This window comes from Bos javanicus, chromosome 19 (assembly GCF_032452875.1).
Source record: "Bos javanicus breed banteng chromosome 19, ARS-OSU_banteng_1.0, whole genome shotgun sequence".
NCBI classification, from domain to species: domain Eukaryota; kingdom Metazoa; phylum Chordata; class Mammalia; order Artiodactyla; family Bovidae; genus Bos; species Bos javanicus.
Genome location: NC_083886.1, coordinates 43245338 through 43267374, shown reverse-complemented (window position 1 = coordinate 43267374; position 22037 = coordinate 43245338). Strand labels below are relative to the sequence as shown.

At 55.2% G+C, this 22037-nt stretch overlaps 1 protein-coding gene and 1 non-coding gene across 3 annotated transcripts; both read left to right on the top strand.

The window, feature by feature from the left end:
- The first annotated feature begins 3738 nt into the window (after positions 1–3738).
- On the top strand, positions 3739–3842 carry LOC133233092 (U6 spliceosomal RNA). The gene has a single exon (XR_009731573.1). It is a non-coding gene; the product is annotated as a U6 spliceosomal RNA (small nuclear RNA).
- An 8014-nt stretch (positions 3843–11856) lies between these two features.
- LOC133232422 (keratin, type I cytoskeletal 42) lies at positions 11857–21886 on the top strand. 2 transcript variants are annotated; one of them, XM_061391784.1, is made up of 9 exons: positions 11857–13772; positions 14541–15035; positions 17362–17444; positions 17570–17726; positions 18865–19026; positions 19604–19729; positions 19977–20197; positions 21401–21450; positions 21576–21886. In XM_061391784.1, the coding sequence occupies exons 2-9, from the start codon at positions 14571–14573 to the stop codon at positions 21671–21673; spliced, it is 1362 nt and encodes a 453-aa protein (XP_061247768.1). In that variant the 5' UTR covers positions 11857–13772; positions 14541–14570; the 3' UTR covers positions 21674–21886. The 2 variants fall into 2 exon arrangements, with proteins under 2 accessions (XP_061247768.1, XP_061247767.1); XM_061391783.1 differs by having other exon boundaries at positions 11857–13783.
- Positions 21887–22037: the final 151 nt, after the last annotated feature.

The window sequence follows — 22037 nt, the reverse complement described above, 5'->3', positions numbered from 1 at the left end:
CACTTCCCTGAGGGTACGAGGCCCCCGTGTGTCCTGGCCTTTGCGTGTGCCAGTCATCTCCTGGGAAGGCCAATGTCTACCTATGACCCTCATGTAGACAAGTCCCTGCTCAGACCCCTCCCCCAGCTGTCCTGCCTCTTGGGCCGATGGGAGGCCCCTCTAAGGTGTGTCCACAGCCCCAGCTGCTCAGCCAGCCTGCGATGTCCAGTGTCTCCCTCGGGACAGAGTTCCCCGAGACCAGGGGAATACGCTGTCACATGTAGCCCCTGGCATGTCCCCAGGCCCTCTCTCACGGGGGTGAGGGGGTAGAGAGTGGATACTGAAGGGTGCAGGCAGCTTGGGGAAGTCCTCTGAGGCCCGCGGACTTGCAAAGGGCTGTCACCAAGCCTTGCTTCTGCTCCCTCCAGTCTGAGGGGAAACATCCCTCTACCACGTGACTGGGGCCTCCTGGGAAGATTCCAGAAATCTCTCTTGAGATCAAGGTGCAAGCTCCTGATCCCACGCAGGGTGGGGACTCAAGGTTAATGGGCAGTGTGCCTGGCAATGACTGCTTTATGTGAGTGGGTGAATACAGTACAAGCAGAGAGAGGCTGTGTGAGTGTGCACAAGTGTGAAAGCGTACATGAGTGTGTCCACAAGTGGGTAAAAATGTGAGCGTAAGTAGTGAATGTGAATCAGTGTGTGAGGCTGGGAGAGTCTGTATGCATGAGTGAGAGTGTGGATGTGAGTGAGTGTGCATGGGTGTGTTGGCATGAGGGTGTGTAAGTCTGTGAGTGTGAATGCATGTGAGTCTGTGAATGTGCATGTGAGCTGATTAAAAGTGTGGGGTCTATGAATGTGTATATATTGTGTGTGAGTGTGTATGGATCTATGAGTGTGTGAGTTCATGTGCATCTGTGGATCATGAATGTGTGAGTCTAGAGGTGTGAGTGTGACTTTGTGAAAGCTGTGGGTAATGTGTGAAGGTGGGAGCCTGGGTGTGTGTCTGTGGATGTGCCTGAGTGTGTAGGAGTTTACGAACATGTGTGAGCGTGTGACTCTGTGGTGTGAAGTTGTGTGAGTGGGAGAGTGAATATGTGGGAGAGTATAAATGTGTGAGTGCGTGAGCTTGTGACTATGTCAGTCTATGTGTGTCAGTCTGAGCCTGTGATACGGGTGTGTGAATGTGCGTGTGAACTGTGTGTGAGCGTGCGGTTTATCTCAGAGGATGGTGGCAGGGGACCTAGAGCGGTTGGTGGGAGAAGCTTGGCTCCTCTTGCCCAGGCTGGAGGTCAACCCCAGGGAACCCTCCCAGGAGTCTTGGGAAACCCCAAGAGCTGCCTGGCTTAAGTTTGCCCCAGAAGTTGACTCAGAGGGGGCAGGGCGTCTTCCCCTCTTCTAGAGAGAGCTCAGAGGCCAATCTTTACTAAAAAGAAAAAAAATACTACCAAATAGATTCAAAATATAATCTACAAGACATAGGTAGGATTTAAAAATCAAAGCAAAAGAAAAAAAAAAAGAATTAAGGCAATAAACACCTGAGAACCCACCACCTGAGTTTAGAAACAGTGACGGCAGTCTCTCCCGTCCCACCCCGACCCGCACCGTGGATTTTGGGTTGTTATTCCTTCGCCGGAAACACAGGCCTCTTCTCTCCAAGTTGCTGGCGGGGCCAGAGTGGCTCAGTGCTGCCCCCTGGCGGCGAGGGACATCGGCCCCGCCCCCCCCGCCTCCCGCCTCGCTCCGCGCCGCCGCAGCCCGGGTTGGAGCCCCAGCCAGGCCACCCTGCAGACCCCACGGAGGTGCACACACTCGCTGTGTACGCACGCGCAGGACCCGTCCGGGCACAGATGCATACACCAGGCACTCAAAGCTTTGCACGCGGTCAACCTATTGTGAACGGAGCAGGTGCCATACGCTGTGTGGGGCGCTTCAGCAGGAGCCAGCCCACAGCAGCTGCTGTCCCCAGGGAGCTGGAGGCAGGAAGGTGGTGGTTCCCACTGAGGGGACAGTGCGTTGCCTCAGGGACCCTCTCACTCTCGGCTGGGGGAGTCTGGGCAGGAAGTAACTTTGGGGTGAGCCATTTAATAGAACGACCTAAGGTGGAGGGAAGAGAGGAGAGCTTTGTGCCTGAGGCAGAGAAGGGATTTTTGGAGATGGAGAACTCAGGGACAGGCAGAGTGAAATGGACAGTTCAGCTTCAGCAAGGAATTTCGTGTCCATTAGCCTGGAAGGGACACAGTGGCCCAGCCTGGGCCCCTGGTGCTATGGGGTTCGTGGGACTAGAGGAGGAGGAGCTGAAGATGGTGAGGAGGGGCCAGGTCCCTGGAGAAGGCGCCGGGTGTGAAGTGCAGGTAGAGGATGTCTTGAGTTTCATGGTCTTTTCCGCAATCGCAGGCAGCAAGCACCTTTCTTGACTGCACCGCAGAGACGCGCGACCCAGGGTAGCCAGCAGAGGGCGCTCCTGCTATAGATTTGAGGCTCCAGTGGACGGGCTATTGAGCCTCGGGTTTAATTAGGATCAGATCATTCTTGGAAAGCGCCGGGGTCTGCAGTCCTAACGGAAGCATTCTGGCTTCCCTCTTTGGGGTACGCAGCAGAGGAGTGAGAAGAGACAACCACGTGAGGTGGGAGCCCCGCAAGTCCCCAGCTCCCTGGCCAGGTGCTGTCTCGTCAGTGTTTACATCTCTTGTCTCCAGGTGGCGACCTTGGAATCAATCCAGAAAGGCAACTTGGTCTCCCAGGAAGTCTTCCTTCAGGCCAGCCAGCTTTTCTAGAAGGTTCTCCAGGGAGTTAGTCCCAGGGCTCTGCCTCTGGAGTCTCGCGCTTCCCTCGCTTGCCTCTAGATGGAAGACTTCCTCGCCGCGGCCACATCCAGCAAACCTGTGGATGCTAGAATTCTCAGAACCAAATGCAGCCCTTATCTTCTGCCGCAAAGCGTGACAGGCTTGTGTGTGGCTGGTGAGTGGACACAGCCAGGTCCGGCTGGCTCAGACGAGGGGGCAACCCATCAGTCCCTTGCTGGTGGTGGTGGTGGCGCCTCCTTTCACCCCCTGGCATGTCCACTCAGGCAGAGGCACCTCGAGCTCAGGTCATTCACATATTCATTCATTTCTGCAGTTATCAAGCATCATTTGCTATGTCCGTTTTTGGGGACAGAGAGGAGGAGACAGGGTCCCTGCCTGAGTCTAGAGGAGGAGACAGGAAATAGATGTGACCATGCAGGGTGGTATGTACTTCGAGGAGAATTGTTTTCTTCCTCTGAGCCCTACTTTTCTGTCTGGCTTCTCTGACAGAGTCAGTGGCATCATTACCACCCATCTGCTCAACCCCAAAATGCAGAGTCATCTCCATGCCTTCCCAACTCAGCCCCATCTCCTTTTCAGCCACTGTGTCCCATCTCGCCCTCCTCATCTCTCTCCCAGGCCATCCTTTCAGCCTGGGGGCCGGCCTTTGGCCCCCTTCCAGCTTTCACATCACCACCAAAGTGAGCCCTTCTTCAAACTCCCTGATGCCCAGACTCAAACGAGAAAAATTTTAGCGAATGTGACCTAGGGGAAATCATTTGTTTGGTGGAAAAAACACTGTAAACAAGGTTGGAAGAACAACGGCCAACTGAGAAAAGACATTTGTAACTCATGTAGGAAAGGCCTTCTTCCCACGTTGACCAAAGCTCACACCAGTCAGCAAGGACAAGATCCCACAGTGGGGAAAAAGGTAAAGAGTAGCAACATCTAGCTCATAAAAAACAGGAAGGGAGCTCTCTTTGGCAGTGCTTATACTACAACTGGAATAATATGGAGAAGATCAGCATGGCTCCTGTGCAAGGATGCATGCAAATTCGTGAAGTGTTACATATTTTTTTAAAAAAAAATTATACAAATGAACTTATTTAGAAAACAGACTCACAAACTTTGAAAACAAACTTACAGTTGCCAAAGGGAAAATGTGGTGGTAGGGGGAATAAAATAGGAATTTGGAATGAACATATACACACTACTATATATATGATAGAGCATCAAGAAGGACCTACTGTATAGGACTGGAAGCTCTACTCAATATTCTGTAATAACCTATATGGGAAAAGAATCTGAAAAAGAATGGATATGTGTGTATGTATAAATGGATCACTTTGCTGTACAACTGAAACTAACAGAACATTGTAAATCAACTATAGTCCACTATAAAACAAAAATTAAATAAAAAAACAAGAAAGAATAAAACGATTTAGGGAAGGATGTTCAGTCTCACTCAAGATTAAAGAAATGGAAACTGAAGCAACAGAGAGAACTTCTTCAACCATTGAAAGGACAAAACTTGAAAAATAGCAACAGACAAACTTCAAAGTTTGATGAGACCTAGTGCTGATGGACGTGGTGAGGGAAATATGCTCATTCATGGTTGGTGGAAGTGAAAATGTGTAGGACTTTTAAGGAAGACTTAGAGGTGAAGATCCATGATGTACAGGACACTGGGCCTGCCTGGGGCCTTTTTTAAACATTTCAAATTCAAATTTCAATTTCAAATATACATGAAAGTAGAGAGGATGGCAGAACAAAGTCCCATATGCCCATCAGTTCAGATCAGTCGCTCAGTCGTGTCCGACTCTTTGCGACCCCATGGACTACAGCACGCCAGGCTTCCCTGTCCATCACCAGCTCCCTGAGCTTGCTCAAACTCATGTCCATCGAGTCAGTGATGCCATCCAACCATCTCATCTTCTGTCGTCCCCTTTTCCTCCCGCCTTCAATCTTTCCCAGCATCAGGGTCTTTTCCAATGAGTCAGTTCTTCCCATCAGGTGGCCAGAGTATTGGAGCTTTCAGCTTCAGCACCAGTCCTTCCAGTGAATTTTAAGGACTGAATATTCATATTCATAATATGCCCATCACTCAGCTTCAGTAATCGTCAACTTGCTGCCATTCCTTTTTTCTTTTTTCAATATTTTAAAATTGAAATATAATTGATTTATAATGTGTTCATTTTTGCTGTACAGCAAAGGATTCAGTTATACATGTATATACATTCTTTTTAAAATACTCTTTTCCATTATGGTTTATCATAGGATTTTTTTTTGGCTGAACTGGGTCTTCCTTGTGGTTCATGGGCTTCTGTAGCTGCAGCACCCAGGCTTAGTTGCACTGTGACATGTGGAATGTTGGTTCCCCGATCAGGGATTGAACCCATGGTCCCTACGTTGGAAGGAGGATTCTTAACCACTGGCCTGCCAGAGAAGTTCCTATCGTAGGATATTGAATATAGTTCTCTCTGTTATGCAGTAGGACTTTGTTTATCCAATCTGTATATACGAGCTTACATCTGTGAACCCCAACCTCCTTCTTCGTCCCTCCCCTAACCCACTCCTGCTTGGCAACCACCTGTCTATTTTCTGTGCCCACGAACATGCTGCCATTCTTGTTCCTTCTCTCTCCTCCATCACCTTTTGTTGGGCAGACTGGGGTATTTTAAAGCAAAGATATAATTTCATTCACCTTGAATGGAAATTTCGCAATAGCCATCAAAAGAAAAACATGGCTTTACCCCTTCATCCGATAATCCCACTGTTAAAATTCCCTTAAGGATATATTGGTAAAAGTTCACCAGGCTAGATGTTCAGGCAGGTTTATTATTATATCATTGTTCGTGAGAAGGAAAAAATTCCTGGATGCCTGAGCGGAGGTTGGGAGGGACAGGAGTGAATGAATTATAGCTCACGGTCACAATGGATTAAAGAGAGTGAGGTGGCTCTCCAGGAGATATTATTAACTGAGAGATTGTGGTATTATTAACTGGGAGATGGAGGCATTGAAGAGATCAATCATACCCCTTTGTATGATTAAAATCTCTATAAATTGACAAAAACAAAACGAAACGTCATAGCAACGCTTGGATGACTCTGTTGCTACAGAATCAAGTCCAAACTCTTGAGCACATCTTTCATGGTGGTCTGTCTTTCCAACCTTTGTTCTAGCCATTTCTCCCTCTAATAAGCCCTGTGAGTTGGTCCACAGATTCCCAAAATGGGTTCCAAGGAACCCTACCTTCACCTGCTCCTCCTGGAAGGGGCTTCATGGGTGATTAGGTTTGCGAAATGCTGTCTTCTCCTTGGAGAGTCACAGCGCACATTAGCTTGTTGAAGGCTCTGGGAAGTTCACAGTCAAACAAACAAAAACTGCTTGACCGGGATGTACATGCCTTGCTCTGGTCCCCCAGACTCTGGAGCGTGGTTCTCAGCCCTGGCTTTCATCAGGGCTTCCCTGGTGGCTCAGCTGGTAAAAGAATCTGCCTGCAATGCAGGAGACCTGGGTTTGATCCCTGGCTTGGGAAGATCCCCTGGAGAAGGGAATGGCTACCCAGTCCAGTATTCTGGCCTGGAGATTTCCATGGACAGAGGAGCCTGGAGGGCTATAGTCCTTGGGGTTGGAAAGAGTCAGACATGACTGAGAGATTTCACTTCACTTTACTTCACCAGCCCTGTGAGTAAAGGAGGAGAACCACTATGCAGTGGGGGCTCCTGCCCTTTTCTGAGCTTACATAGTCCCACCTCTCCTCTGCTAACTGCCCCCACCCCCAACCATGCTGAAAGGAGTGTCTTAGTTCAGCCCCAGGGCCTTTCCACCAGCTATTACCTTGGCCTGGAATGCCTTTGCCTGCATGTGCTGGCTCCTTCCTTAATCAGTTTGCCTTTAAATGTCACCCGGGAGAGGCCTTCCTGCCCTGGCCCCCGGAAGCGCTCAGTTTCCCTTTTCACGCTTCCACGGAGAACATCTCATTCTCTGGTTTGATTATTTTCCATCTTTCCCACTACAGTATCTGCTCCGTACAAGCAAAGACGACTTTTGTGTTCATCACCATATCCCCAGAGCCTAGGGATAGCTCAGGACACAGTAGATGCTCAACCAACAGTAGCCAATCAAATGTGTTTCCTTTGAGGTTTGCTTTCTTTGGCATTCCTGTTGCTCCCTGTGAACAGTGATCCAGCTGCGAGTCTCCTGGTCCCCACCCACCTCTGCTCGGATGTGTTCTCACCTCGTCTCCTCTGCCTGGCAAAGCCCTGCCCTGGCTTCGAAACCCGGCTTTGTGGTCCCTCCCCGTGAAACCATCAGCAGCAGCCTGGTCTGAATGAGTCGCTCCCTCCTGCTCCTCCCAGGTGCCTGAACATACACACCTTCATCACCGCACAATAACTCGGCCCCGGGATGGACCGCGTGTCCATTTCTTGCTCACCTGCCTGTGCTCGTTAAGGGCAGGGCTTAGCTGACTCAGTGCTGAGTTCTTGGCACCCAGCCCAGTGATGGCCCCACCATGGATGCGATGAATGGGTGCTGAGGAAAAGCCCAGCATCGGGCACTTACTGTCTGCATCCAGCAAGCCAGCATCGATTGGGCACTTCCTGTGCATAAAGTGCCAAGTTAGACCTTAGAGTGGGTTCAGAGATTAACAGAAAGCTGTCTTTTGGCTGTGCGTGCATGGTCAGTCGCTTCAGTTGTGTCTGACTCTTTGCGACCCTATGGACGGTAGCCTGCCAGGCTCCTCTGTCCATGGGATTCTCCAAGTGGGAATACTGGAGTAGGTTGCCACGCTCTTCTCAGAGGATCTTCTCCACTCAGGGACCGAACCCAAGTCTTCTGTGTCTCTTGCATTGCAGGCAGATTCTTTTACTGCTGAGCCACCGGGGAAGCCCTCATTTGGCTGTAACGGATTGTAATTCTAGAAGGGGAGCCGATCCACCTCCAAATAATAATTCTAACGTGAGTGACAGCGACTAGCACTCTGGCACTAAAAGAGGTGAGGGAGAGGGTATTATTTCCTATTGTTATTGGAAAAAAAGTACAGCTTTATTTTTTAAATGATTATTTATTTATTTTATTTTCAGCTGCACTGGTTGCCATGCCCGGGTTTTCTCTAGTTGTGGCGAGTAGGGGCTACTCTTCATTGTGGTGCGTGGGTTTCTCATTGTGGTCCCTTCTCTTGTTGCGAAATGTGGGCTCTAGGGTGCCTGGGCTTCAGTGGTTGTGGCGCATGAACTTCGTTGCCCTGCGGCATGTAGAGTCCTCCTGGATCAGGGATCGAACCTGTGTCCCCTGCATTGGCAGGCAGATTCTCAACTGCTGGACCACCAGGGAAGTCCCAAACGACAACTTTAGGGGCTTAAAGCAACACTCAACTTATCTGACAATTCTGGAAGTCTGAGGTCTGAAGTGCATCTTGCAAGGTTAAATCAAGCTGTCAGCAGGGCTGAGCCCCTTCTGGAGGCACTCAGGGAGAACTGTTCCTTGCCTTTTCTGCTTCTAGAGTCTGCTTACATTCCTTCGCTCATGGCTTCTTCTCTCTGCCCTCCGCTTCTGTTGTCACATCTCCTTCTCTGGCTCTGAGCTTTCTCCCTGCCCCCCCTATTTAAGGACTCTTCCCAGGTGGTGCTAGTGGTAAAGAACCCTCCTGCCAACGCAGGAGATGTAAGACATGCAGGTTCGATCCCTGGGTCAGGGAAGACACCCTGAAGTAGGAAATAGTAACCCACTCTGGTATTCTTGCCTGGGAAATCCCATGGACAGAGGGGCCTGGCGGGCTATGGTCCATGGGATCGCAAAGAGTTGGACATGACTGAAGTGACTTAGCACTCATGCACATGGCTATATTGGGCTCAACCAGAAAATCCAGAAAATTCCAGTTAAGGAATGCAAATTCCTTAACTTAATCACACCTGCAAAGTCTCTTTTGCCATATAAGGTACACAGTTCTGGAGGTTAGGACAGGGACATCTGCCTAGCAGAGGGAAGGGTTACCTCTTACCCTGGGAGCCTTCACCCAGCCAGCTTGGGAGTCGCTGATTCTTCCAAATCCCTAGTGTGCACAAGGCCTGAGGCCAGCCACTGTCTCATGTCAGCCTCACGAAGAGTTTGTCATGGAAACCAAGTAGCCTCATTTTGCAGGTGAAGCTGAGAGAAGGGTTGTGACTTGTCCACAGCAGAGTCTGCATCGATCCAGGCCCTTGGAGTTGGCCTCCTGAGTGAGCTCTTTCCATAAGGGGCAGAATAGTGATCATGGGGGTTGAGAAGATTAGGGGCTGTGATTCCTCTCCAACAAAACCTTACTGGAGAAAGTGAATCACACCTGAAATGTTGAACAACAAGCCCAGGGCCTGGGTTTTGAGGCAGAGGCAGGACCAGGGGGCTGTGAAGCTGCCAGCTTCGGGCAGGTTTTAATGGGGAGGAGCAGCTGGGGGCCTCGTGTGGGACAGAGTAGTCCACGGGGCCCAGGCCTCTGCACAGGTGTGCTTCTCCTCTTTCTTGTTGGTCAGTCATGTGGATCGTCTTGTGGTGGGCTGGGTGATCAGAGGAGGCCCAGTGGTAAAGAATCTGCCTGCCAAGGAACTAGAGGCAGGAGACACGAGTTCGATCCCTGGGTTGGGAAGATCCCCTGGAGGCGGGGAGGAGGAAATGGCAACCCACTTCAGTATTCTTGCTTGGAGAATCCCATGAACAGAGGAGCCTGGTGGGCTGTAGTTCATGGGGTTGCAAAGAGTCGGATATGACTGAGCGACTGAGGATGCACGTGGCATAGGTGATCGAAGAGCCAAGAGACCCCCTTCCCGCTGGTGGTGTTAGGTGGGGAGGAAGGAGACGCCAAGCTCAGAGCATCACACGGGCGAGACGCAGTGCCCACCCCGAGCGAGGTCCCAGTCTGAGTGGGGAGACAGAATGTCTACCCTAGGAAACATCCACTCTGATGGGAGAGATGAAGCCTCTTTCTCAGGGAGCCTGGGCCGCACATCCCCTGGAGGAAATCACTTGAGAGTGTTGGAGAGCAGAGACCAGTGAGGGTGAATTAATCCAGGAGCAACCAGGCTTGCAGGGCACGGAGAGTCGAGTGGGCAGGTGGGCCAGGGCCTGGGGGCCTGGGAGGCTGGGGTCTTGAGGGTGGGCAGTCTGGAGTTCCTTTGGGATTTCTGAGTTGGTTCCTACAGGTCCTCAGGTCCCCTTCAGCCTTCAGGGCAAAGGGGAGAAGGGATGAGCCCCGGGCCTGAAAGGGGACACCCCTGACCTGTTGCCTTCTCATCCTCCCCGCTAGCTACCTCAGGCCAAAGAAGGGGAGGGGTGGATAGGGGAGAGAAAGGCGGGGCAGAGGGGAAAAGCTGAAGCTGGTCCTCTCAAGCTGGACTCTTCCAGCCTCAGAAGCAGCAAGGGTTCCCACCTGTGCCCCCCTCTGGCTCCCTTCCTGGACCTCCTCCCCATCCATTCCTGCTGGTTTGGGGCCTCCCTTGCCCTGTCCTCCTGCTCTGGGCGCTGAGGCCTCTGGCCCTTGCTGGGATGGGACTCTGGACAGCTGATGTGTCTTTGCCTAGAAAGATGCGGTATCCCGGGTGTCCACCCAGGGAGCATGTTTCCTGGAAACCAGTTATGGGGGAACGGAGCACTTGGGGCTCTCTGGTATGTGTGGGGGCACTGGAGGAACCCCCTGCCTCTGACTCTCCTAATTGGATGCCTCCTGAGGGCCCAGATTGTTTGCATCTCCCATGGCTGCCAGGGAGGCAGAGGGTGGGGCCTTCTTTGGAACCAGACACAAATCATTAGAGGGTGGATCTGGGCAGGGCAGGCCTGGGGCCTCAGGAGAGAGGCTGAGGAAATAGGAGGAGAGGATTATCCTCTTCTCCAGAATAGGGGAAGAGGATTCCACCTGAGGGCAAGCACGCAGGGCGAGGGTGCACTTACTGGCCAGGGGTGGGGGTGCTCGGGGTGAGGTAAGGGGTAGGGCATCCTTGGTGACCCTGTGTAGCCCATCCTGGGCGACGTCCCCGCAGGTGAGAGGGGCTCAGGGTCTTTGAGGAAGCAAGCTGACAGGCCCTGGTGGCCGGGCTCTGGGGGTAGGGCAAGGGCTTTGAGAACCCTTAAGGATTTGGGGTGTTCTCTTCATCAGTCAAGCCAAGGTCCCAGCTGGGATTCACCCCCACATCCTGGGCCTCTCACTTTTCCAACCTCACTCTATATGGACTCTTTCCTTGGAGGGAGGGTAGGTGGCCATGTAGTCCCTTTCTGGGTCCCTGTCTTCCACCCTAGTCATAGTCTAGGGTCCTCGTTCCTAACAACTCAGCGAACATTTACAGAGCACCTGCTGTATACATGTTGTGCTCTGGGTTCTGGGTGGGTGGGCACTGTCCTAGGAGGGTGACGGTTAATGCTTGGGGGCCCTGTAGGAGCCAAGGTCAGGTGGGCTGTTGTGGCAAGATGTTTGTCAACATCAATATGCATCTACTTTTATTTTTAGAATTTATTTTTGGTTGTGCTGGGTCTTCATTGCTGTGCTCAGGTTTTCTCTAGTTGTGGCAAGCAGGGGCGACTCTCTAGTTACGGTGCGTGGGCTTCTCATTGCGGTGGCTTCTCTTGTTGCAGAGCACAGGCTCTAGAGCTCGAGCTCAGAAGTTGTGTCGTGCTGGCTTAGTTGCCCCATGGGATGGAGTTGGACACAACTTAGCAACTGCACCACAACATCAATGTGGGAACTTAGTTCCCAGACCAGGGATCGAACCTGTGTCCCCTGCATTGGAAGGTGGACCACTGGACCACCAGTGAAGTCCTGATATGCATCTATTGAACATCAACTGCATACGGGGCCCCCCAGATCACCTTGCACCTTCCATCAACACCATAGGGTGAGTGTAGTCCCAGGGACCCTCCCCGCATACCCTGCTGCTGCTGCTGCTAAGTCGCTTCAGTCGTGTCCAATTCTGTGCGACCCCATAGACGGCAGCCCACCAGGCTCCCCGGTCCCTGGGATTCTCCAGGCAAGAACACTGGAGTGGGTTGCCATTTCCTTCTCCAGTGCATGAAAGTGAAAAGTGAAAGTGAAGTCACTCAGTCATGTCTGACCCTTAGCATGGACTGCAGCCTACTAGGCTCCTCCGTCCATGGGATTTTCAAGGCAAGAGTACTAGAGTGGGGTGCCATTGCCTTCTCCGGATACCCTAGTCCTGCTCAAGTTCAAGACAGGCCTGTTCTACTCATGCTGAGAACGCACGGGCTCTTCAGCAACCTTTGGAGAGGAGACCCAGGGCCTGGAGGTTTGGTCAAGCCCGGGGCTGGCGTGGGGACCCTGGGGGGATTCAGCCGTCTGCCCGGGGTCTCTTCTGGCGGTCCCCTCCCTGCTGTGCTGGACTCCCAGCGGCCTCTGGGGCTGGATGCCTCCTCCTGTTCCCTTCCCCTTCCTCCTTTGGGCCAAGCTGCTGACACCTGCGGGGGGTGTGGGCCTGGTGCTGCCCCTCCGGCTGTCAGGGGCCTCTCCCTGCTGGGGGTGGAGGACAGGCCCGGGCAGGAGGAGTCACGGCCGAGAGGACCTTGGCTCCTGCCAGGCCTTCCTTCCTTCCCTGGCACGGAGAGTGGGCACTGTTCGGGCCCTGGCTTCAGGCCCTGCCTACTGCCTGCTGGCTGCTCAGAAACCCTGGGCCTCGGCTTCCTCACAGCATCGTTGGGGAAATCCGGCGAGGGCTGTCCAGAGCCGTGAAGGAAGCATGTCTGGTCTTCTTAGGCCTTCCAAGGATGGCCACACTCTCCAGAGACCCAGGGAGACCTTCCTGGGGTCTGTCTCTGCCCCTCCATCTGGGGAGAGGAGCTGAGATGGGCCTGTCCTTCTGCAAGTGAGGCCTTTCTGGGCTGAGGTGGGCACAGAAGTGGAGGGGGGCTCCAGAGGTGGCAGAGTCTCTAAAGGCCAGAGGCACAGGGCCTGGGAGTCACTGGTGTGGGGAAACCTAGGCCCTGCCCTTGGCGCACAGCCTGATGTCAGCAGGGGAAAGGGTAGAGTGATGGGGTGATGGTGGGGCCTTGGTGATTTTCGAGAAAAGAAGGTTAGGAAACTCTCTGTCCCTTCAAACTGGGCTTCAAGACTAACGTCTGGGTAGTTTGGAGGTGGGGTGCAGGCTCTGGAGAGGCAGAGGGTGGGTGGCGGGTGCCCTGTGGCCTGCCCCTCTCCAGGCTGCTAGCTCTGCTTCATATTCACTTCTCTGAACTTAGGGAGGCCTGTCTGGACAGAGGAGGGCAGTCAGCTGCTGGGGGAAGGGGGTTCCTGGGAGGGTGGCTCCAGCGGAGGGGAAGCTCTTTCTCTGTGGGGGTGAGTGGCTGGTGTAAGGCTGGCCTCTGAGCCACTTAGGTGACCCCAGGTTCTGTTTGTTCCCTTCCCCAGCCTGTCCTGGAGTAGCAGGAAGTCCTCCCAGATATCGTGGAAGAACCCTGGTGTTCTGACCTTGCCCCCTAGTCTTGACCTTGAGACCCTGCTCCCCACTCCCAGGAACGCTGGGAACCCCCAGACTTTACAGTCAAGGTGAGAGCAGAATAAACTCTGGTTGTCTTCTCTCGGCAGCTCGTGCAGTCTCCACTCTCCAACAAGGAGACACCCTTGCGTGTGAGGCCACCCACTTTCTAGGCAGGAAGTCCTTCCAGCAGTCTGACCTCAGCACACCAGCTCTGATCTGCGTGGAACCCGGACTCCCTCCCTGTCCCCGTGTGTGTGGGCCCAGAGCCCAGACCACCCATGTGCCTCCCTCCACCCCTGGAAGCTTCCCATTCAGACAGGCCCCTTGCAGACACAGACGCCAGGGTCCTGGCAGCACCTAAATCATTAGCACCGCCGAGATTAGGCTGCTAATCTCCTGGCTGGGAGCGGGCGGGTGCCAGCCGCCAGGATGTGGGCTTGTGCTTTTTCCTCGCAGGGGCCGCCCTTCCCCAGGGTGCGGCCTCCCGGCAGGTCTTGCCTCTCCTGTGCTCAGCGCCTTCTCTGGGGGCCCTTTGGGGGTGTCTTTCCGCAGGTACTGGTAGGGTGAGCAGTGGCAGTCCCCCTAACCAACTCTCTGATTCCCTCTCTCCCTCAGTCCCCCGCTTGACTCATTCCCACAAAGACCCTGGGAGGCAGGAGTTACCCCATTTTGCAAATGAGGCAACCGAGGCAGTGAACTAACTTCCTGAAAGGCTTGAATCCAGGGTTCCCTCAGGTCAGCAGCTGGGACTGTTCCTCTCAGGGCAGCCCCCTGGCCAGGGACTGAGTCTTCTGCACAGGCTGGAAGTAATCTCAGGAGAGCTGGGGGCTCCCCTAAGCCAGAGGCTGACTCGGGCCCACTGTGAGAGGTGGGGGAGGGTGTCCCCCTGGATCTCTCCACCCTCTCCCTGGGATCCAAGGATGCTGGGTGGGGGGCCAGAGCAGCCCCAGGCTCCGGGCCTGTGGAGCCTTGTCCCAGGCCCTTTCTAGCTCCCAGGGTTGGGTTCTCCGGACTCCCCCAAGGATGAGCTCAGCTGCCTAATTGCGGCTGAGGATGGAGGATCACCCTACCCCCGGGGCTGCGGCTCCAACACCACCTTTGTTTCTAACAATGGCGGCTAAGAGGCTATCGTGCCCAGGCCAGGCTTGGGCAGGGGAGGGGGCCGGGGGAGGCACTCGGGTGTCCAGCCTGAGCCCCAGGCCCTGGGCGGCTTGTACAGAAGCAAATTACACGGCTGGGATTTTGGCTCCGACTTCAAGGGCCAGGGGCCCAGCCCCCCTTTAGCCTGACTATAAAGGGCTGCCCGGGGTCTCTGTCCAGACCAGACCCTGCGCTTGACTTGTGGACATCATGGCCGCCACCACCACCAGCATCCGCCAGTTTTCCACCTCCGGCTCTGTCAAGGGCCTGTGTATGCCCAGCGGGGGTTTCTCTCGGATGTCTTCCATCCGTGTTGGGGGTGCTTGCCGGGCCCCCAGCCTCCTGGGAGTCGGTGGCTCTGGCAATATGTCCATGTCCTCGTCCCGCTTCTCCATGGGCTTGGGGGGCGGCTATGGCGGGGGCTATACCTGCAACCTGGGCGGGGGCTTCGGCTCCAGCTTTGGCATGGCCGACAACTTGCTGGGAGGCAGTGAGAAGGAGACCATGCAGAACCTCAACGACCGCCTGGCCTCCTACCTGGACAAGGTGCGCGCCCTGGAGGAGGCCAATGCCGACCTGGAGGTGAAGATCCATGACTGGTACAAGAAGCAGGGACCCGGGCCCGCCCGAGACTACAGCCACTACTTCAAGACCATCGAGGAGCTTCGGAGCAAGGTGGGCACTCCCTGCCCTCTGTCCTCAGTATCTGCTTCTGACTCATGCATCCCAACTTTGGACCTTTGCCAACATCTCTCCTCCAGCCTAGGTTTCCATCATTCATTCATTCATTCACTCACGCTCTCACTTGCCCTGGAACCCAGCTCTGGTCCCCAGGCCTGGAGGGCATCCTGTGAAGGGAGGCTGTTTGGAGTTCCTTCTTCCTGGGGGAGGGTATTTGGTGTGGGTGATGTAGGCATGGTCAGGGAAGTCTTCAGAACCTTGAGGGCAGCAGCAGATGTTCCAGGTATAGAGATCAGTGTGGGCAAAGGCATAGAAGTGGAACAAATTTGGTGTGGCTGCTGGGAGATGAGGCTGGAAGTCTCCTTCTCACTAGTCCATTCTCCTCTGAGTTTGCTCCCCTGCTACCCGCCTCACCTCCTCCAGGCAGTCCTCCTGGATGGACGGCACTTGACTTTTGTCCTCAGACCTTGGGGTCCTTTCTATACTTTGAGGTTCAGTCTATGCTTTGTTCATTGGGCTGATTTCACTGAGTTTGACATATTCTCACAGTTGTTTTCTCTGTGGGTCTTCCTCAGTCCTTCCATGATGGTCACTCTGGGGTTTCCTAAGGGCAGAATCTGTCTCTCCTTGCTGAGTTTGCGGAGGAGGGCAGGGTGGTCCCTGAGAAAAGGAGCTGTGTCTTCCCACTCAGACTGGAAGCTCCCAAGGGGAGAAATTTCTCTAACTTAGTCTGATGGAAGAGGCAACACACACACACACACACACACACACACACACTATGATCTCTATGAACTCATGACCTTGGCATCCTGTGAACATTGCACCTGGGTCTTTTGCACAAAACTTCTAGCTGGAAGGACCTAAAGGGCTGCAGTTTCCAGAGGCAGCAGAGAGGTCAAAGAGGTTCAGGAGCCAGGCTTGGGGAGGTCTAGGCTGGGTGCTGGCTGACCTGGGCTCAGCCCGCTCAGTTTCCTGGTGGAGAAGCAGGCCTGTGGCCCTGTGAGGGGCTTTGCCTGCTCCTGCCAAGGACCCAGGCCAGAAAGGGAACTCCTGCAGTTGCCCCCTGGAAGCCGCACCGATGGGTGTGCCAGATCAGGTATTGTGCTTGGTCTGGGCAGCGGGGAACCCAGGGGAGCCCTGGTGAGTCAGTGTTCCGGGCTCTGGGGTCAGCCAGCTCTTCACCCCAGACCCCAGCACGCTGCGCACCAGGCCGCTGAGTCACTGCCCCTTGGCGGTTTGCACCACCACCCCCTCGCTGGGCCCCATCAGTCTCCTGAGTGGGAGGTGGGAGGTGGTAGGTGGGGCAGGTCTGCAGGCTGCAGACCAGCCCAATGAGGTCCTGGGGCGAGTTCAAACTGGCTCTTGGGTTCAGTCTGAAAACCGAGACTGACCCAGGGAGCCTTTTCAGAACTTAGGGCCTCGAGTGGGCTCTGAGGTCCAGGCTGAGTTTCCTGGGGCTTCCCCCTCTCACAGCCGTACACTTCAACCCTCAGTCTTAAAAAACTCCAAAGTCGACCCAGCTCATCTGCCAAGACTTCCTCTCTGCTTCCTCTGGGCAGCATGCAGGGGCCTTGCCCTCCCCCTCCCCCATGGCCCTTGACGGGAGCCTCTCTCCTGTGTTTCTAGCAATAATGACAGCTCTGTTCCTTCCAGAGCCTCCCCCTTTCCCTGTGGTCGTTTGAACCTCCCAGATAACCCTGCGGGAAAAGAAAACCTTGTCCTAAGGTTTGATGTGGGACCCATCATAGCTTTATTAATCATTTCATTAATTGTTTAATTAAATTAATGTTTCCTGGGGGTTGACTCTGGGCCAGGCACTGTGCCCAGGGCTGGGGATTCCAAACAGAATGAGACAGGCATAAGACAAGGCCATGTTCCTCTGGAGCACAGAGACCAGTGGAAGAGAAGAAAAATACGCATAAAAAAGTCATGGGAAAAAATTGCATTTGTGAGAAGTACTGTGTAAGAGAGATGGGCCGAGGGGAGGAATGATGGGGAGGAAGGACTCAGGGAATGCAAAAGGGCTTCCTGGAGGAGGTGGCAACTGAGCCCAGAGATGAGTTTAGTTGGGGAAGATGGAGTGAGGTCCAGGCAGCTTAGGCAGTGACTCCCATGGTGGGAGAGGATTGCATATGGGTCTTTCTACTGGCATCATGGTCTGCATGCCTGGGTATCATGCTTTCTCTCCTTGTGAGTAGACCACAGGGGCCCTCACCTCCCTCACTCCAGCCCACTATCCAAAGGGTTGTCAGAGGGGTGTTGCAAGGCCTTCGCAGGGCTGCTGAGCGTGCTTGCTCACCGGCCCCACCATGTCCCCCAGATCTTGGCGGCCACCATTGACAACGCCAGCTTGGTGCTGCAGATCGATAATGCCCGCCTGGCAGCTGACGACTTCCGCACCAAGTGAGTTGGGGCCTCCCGGGCGGCTCAGGGGGCTGGTGCGGTCCGGCTCTGCACCCCACAGAGCTCTCTGTGCGTATGAGGGTGTCCTCGCGGCACTCCATGGCTCATGCTTCCCCTCGCTCCAGGTACGAGACGGAGCTGAACCTGCGCATGAGCGTGGAGGCCGACATCAACGGCCTGCGCAGGGTGCTGGACGAGCTGACCCTGGCCAGAGCCGACCTGGAGATGCAGATCGAGAACCTCAAGGAGGAGCTGGCCTACCTCCGGAAGAACCACGAGGAGGTGAGGCTGGCTTGGGGATACGGGAAAGACTTGCCTGGAAACAGGCAAGGCTGGGCTCCCACATCTGCCTGGGCCAAGGCCACGTTCTCTGTCCAATTCCTGTCTCTGATGCCTTCCTGGCTCTGACCCTGGGAGACCCTCAGGGGGCCCTGGTTGAGGCCTGGAGGGCCCTCTCTCCGGAAAGATACTTCCCTGTTCCTCGAGGCACAGCCTGCTATGTGGTGGCAGTTAACTATCTAATAGGCCAATCGGTCTAAGAACTCACCGGCTAATTATGATTAATTGTAATAGTGATAGTCATAACAACAAGGAACATCTGCCCAGCGCATTCCAAGTGATTCATGCAATTATCTCAGCTGATACCGACAGCGTCGCTGGGAGAAAGGAGCGAGTTCCTCCCTTTACCAGCGAGGGGACTGAGGTTCAGAGAGGTTAAGGAATTTAGCCAAGGCTGCACAGGGGTGGGTCTTCCCCAGGTCTGCCTGAGCCATTTCTGCAGCAGCTCTGACGTCACCACTCTGCCACTTCTCCCACCACCTAGGGACCCCAAGGCTTAACCCAAGGGTAGGGATCCAAGACCCTGCAGGGGGACTGATGAGCCGTGTGGCTTCCTTCTCACCAGACCTCTGGGGTGGCCTGAGCTGAGAGAGCCTAATGCCCGAACAGCAGGAGTTCATCCAGTGGTTCTGCTTGATTTTGAGGCTGGTTTTGGGGATGCATCCCTGAGCAGATTCCCATTTCCTAATGAGGTCTGACTCCCCCAGTGCCAGCAAGAGGCTGCTTTCCCTGTGCTCGTGCTGCGTGGTTGGTGGTAGGGCCCCGAAGTGAGGGGTCAGGGCAGGGAGTGAGGTTGTCCTGACTCATCCCCCAGCATAACCAGGAGTTGCCTTCTCTCCTGCCTGAGCATGCACTGGGGCTGGGCGAAGCCCACCATCCAAGTGTGTGTTGGGGGAGATTGTTGACATCCACAGCCATGCACGTTTGAGACACGACAACATCCATCTCCACCATCAGGGTGAGGAGCTGTTGGCCTGTCTGTGTCTGTCCTCTGCAATCATCTCTCCCAGAATGAGAAGGCAGCCCCAGGGACGCTCCCCAGGATGGCCCTGAGTGAGCCCCTGCACCCCTCTCTGTCCAGGAGATGAATGCTCTGCGAGGCCAGGTGGGCGGGGACGTCAACGTGGAGATGGACGCCGCCCCCGGCGTGGACCTGAGCCGCATCCTGAATGAGATGCGCGACCAGTACGAGAAGATGGCGGAGAAGAACCGCAAGGATGCCGAGGACTGGTTCTTCAGCAAGGTGGGTGGCCCGCGTGAGCAGGTGTGCACACGTGTGGGTGCTTGTGCTTTGTGCTGAGCACTGACTGGAAAATTTGCAGATGTGGATTCCCAGCTGGAAGGACCTTTGGAAACCAGTTGGGACCAAACCATCACGTTCAGGGGGAGACTATGAGGCTCGGAGAGGCCTCAAGCTCACATAGCCCTTCACGGGGGCAGGGGGAGCAGAGCCAGATCTCCTGACCCCACCAGACACTCTCCCAGCCCGGGAACTCATAGGCAGGTGTGTATTTGGATGCAGACTCCCCTGCCCCCAGTAAGAACAACACATTGAGCAGTGGCAGCACCCAGACTGTGATGGGCACACAGAGAGCAAAGGCCAGGGCCTGCCCTTACATGTGCCTGCAACCCAGTAAGGAAGAAGCAAAGGACCGCAGGACAAGATGAATCCTGCAAGCGCCAGTGTGCACCAGTGGGCCTGAGGCCCTCTAGGGCGGGGGAAGGGCAGGTCTGGGAGGTCAGGGCTCGGGGATGGCCCCTGCCCTCTGCCTCACCTCTGCCAGCTTCCTCAAGCCCCAGGGGCCCATCCTGCCTTCCAGACGGAGGAGCTGAACCGCGAGGTGGCCACCAACACCGAAGCCCTGCAGAGCAGCCGGACGGAGATCACGGAGCTGCGCCGCACGGTCCAGAACCTGGAGATTGAGCTGCAGTCCCAGCTCAGCATGGTAGGGCCGCTGTCCCCTCCCTGCCCTGTGCCCACCGCTCCAGGGTGGGCCCTGCCTCCTGGACCCCCACTGGGAGAACCAGAGGCTCCCTGCCCCACCCTGCCTCTTCACACTCTGCCCCACCTCCTGCCCTGCCATGCTGGCAGCACCCACAGGCCTGCACCACCTGGGGACCCACTTCTGGGGGCTCCATCGTGGGGAAGGGCCCCAGCTCGGTTTCCCCAGTCACCTACACCTTGACCCCCAGAAAGCGTCGCTGGAGGGCAGCCTGGCAGAGACTGAGGCACGCTATGGAGCCCAGCTGGCCCAGCTGCAGGGACTCATCAGTAGCATTGAGGCTCAGCTGAGTGAGCTCCGCTGTGACATGGAGCGGCAGAACCATGAGTACCAAGTGCTGCTGGACGTGAAGACCCGGCTGGAGCAGGAGATTTCTACCTACCGCCGCCTGCTAGAGGGCGAGGACGCCCAGTGAGTGGAGGGCACCCTGCCTGTGCTTGGAGGGCTGGGGTGGCTTCACCCAGGGAGGGATGGCACCAGCTGAGGCAGGAGGAGGTGTGGAGGCTTGCAGGAGATGAAGCAGAGAACACCGGCTGGGGGCCCACTAGATGGTATAGGCTCTGGGGAGCCAACGGGGCCCTTTTGTGTAGAGAGAAGTATGGTTGTCAAGATGTCTTAAAACAGTCACTTGGGCTACAGAGAGAGAAATGTGTCTGAGGGTCCAGGGTGAGGTCAGGGAGACCTGTCAGGAGGCTGGAGCAGGGAGTAAGGCCAGGGAACGTGTTAGTCGCTCAGTCATGTCCAGACTCTTTGTGACTCTATGGACTATAGCCCTCCAGGCTCCTCTGGCCATTGAATTCTCCAGGCAAAAATCCTGGAGTGGGTGGCCATGCCCTCCTCTAGGGGATTCCTGACCCAGGGATCGAACCCAGGTTTCCTGCATTGCAGGCAGATTCTTTACCATCTGAGTCACCGGGGAAGAAGCCCTGCTATAAGGCAGGTGGAGGACAGGGGAGGGGAGGTCGTGTACCCAGAGGATGTGTTAGCTAAAAACAGCAGGGCTGGATGCCTGAACACGGGGGTGAGCGTGGCTTGTAGGCGGAACTCAATAAATGTTTGAGTAAGTGCATGAAGGAATGGGTAACAATGGTACTGGGTTTCTGGTTCCAGTGACTGGTTGGTGATCCCATTGTCCAGGATGGGTGGCGCTCTGGTTTGGAGTTGGGAGGGTACTCAGGCCCTGGTGTAAAGGGGCCATGGATATCCTGGAGTCTCCATGCTTAGTCACTCATTCCAGCGTTTTGCTCTGTGCCAGTGGCCAAGTCCATCTGTAGTCTAACCGCAGTCTCTCCTGTTTTAATGAAGTTTATTTATTGGGCCCTTTAGGATACTGAAAAAAAAATAAACCACTCTCTCAGCTTCTCCTTGTAAATCCCTGGTTGGCAGCAAAGTGCCTCTGGGCCTCCTGTTGGGGTATCCGCTTTCCTTATTCCTGCCCACTGGGCCTGTCCCTCTGACCCTGTGGTTGGCATTCTCTGCTGTGTACCCCACGCTGTGATTTCTCTCCGATTTCCTGGGACTTCGCTCCCCTCGGCCTCACCAGCTGCTACTCCTCCCAGGGGGCTGGACTCCCCACCGGCACCCCTGGGCTGACAGCTCCCCCTCTTCCTGCAGCCTGTCCACCCAGTACTCCTCGTCCCTGGCCTCTCAGCCCACCCGGGAAGGTAAGAGCCTGCCCCGTCCTGCCCAGGGTGGGTGGGGAGAGGCTGAGGCCCCTTCTGTGTGGGGGGGGCTCAGGGAGGGCCTCCAGCCTGAGGTTCTGTGTGTATCCCTCCCCCTCCGCCCGCAGGCACGGTGACCACCCGCCAGGTGCGGACCATCATGGAGGAAGTCCAGGACGGCAAGGTGGTCTCCTCCCGCGAGCAGGTCCATCGCTCCACCCACTGAGGCCCCTTTCCACCTGCAACAGCCCAGCCTCCAGGGCCCAGGGGCAGCCATCGCCTCCATCTCCCAGCACGCTACTGCCGCGCCCCGAGAGCCCGTCTGGGCCACCACCCAAGAGCTGTTGCATTTCTCTGTCTGCTTCCTGCCTCCCCTCGCTGAGGGGGGTCTCCTGACTTTGTCCCAGTGACTGCAATTAAAGCTTTGCTTGAAGTTCAATGTCTCCTGTGATTTGGTCTGGTCATTGGTTTGGGCATTGTGGGCTGGCGATGGTGGGGTGAGGAGAGTTTGTTAAATGTTTGGGGCTGCTTGTCACCTGCCAATCTGTTCTCCCAGCCCATCTGGGCCTGGGGCCCAAAGGAGGGAGGCA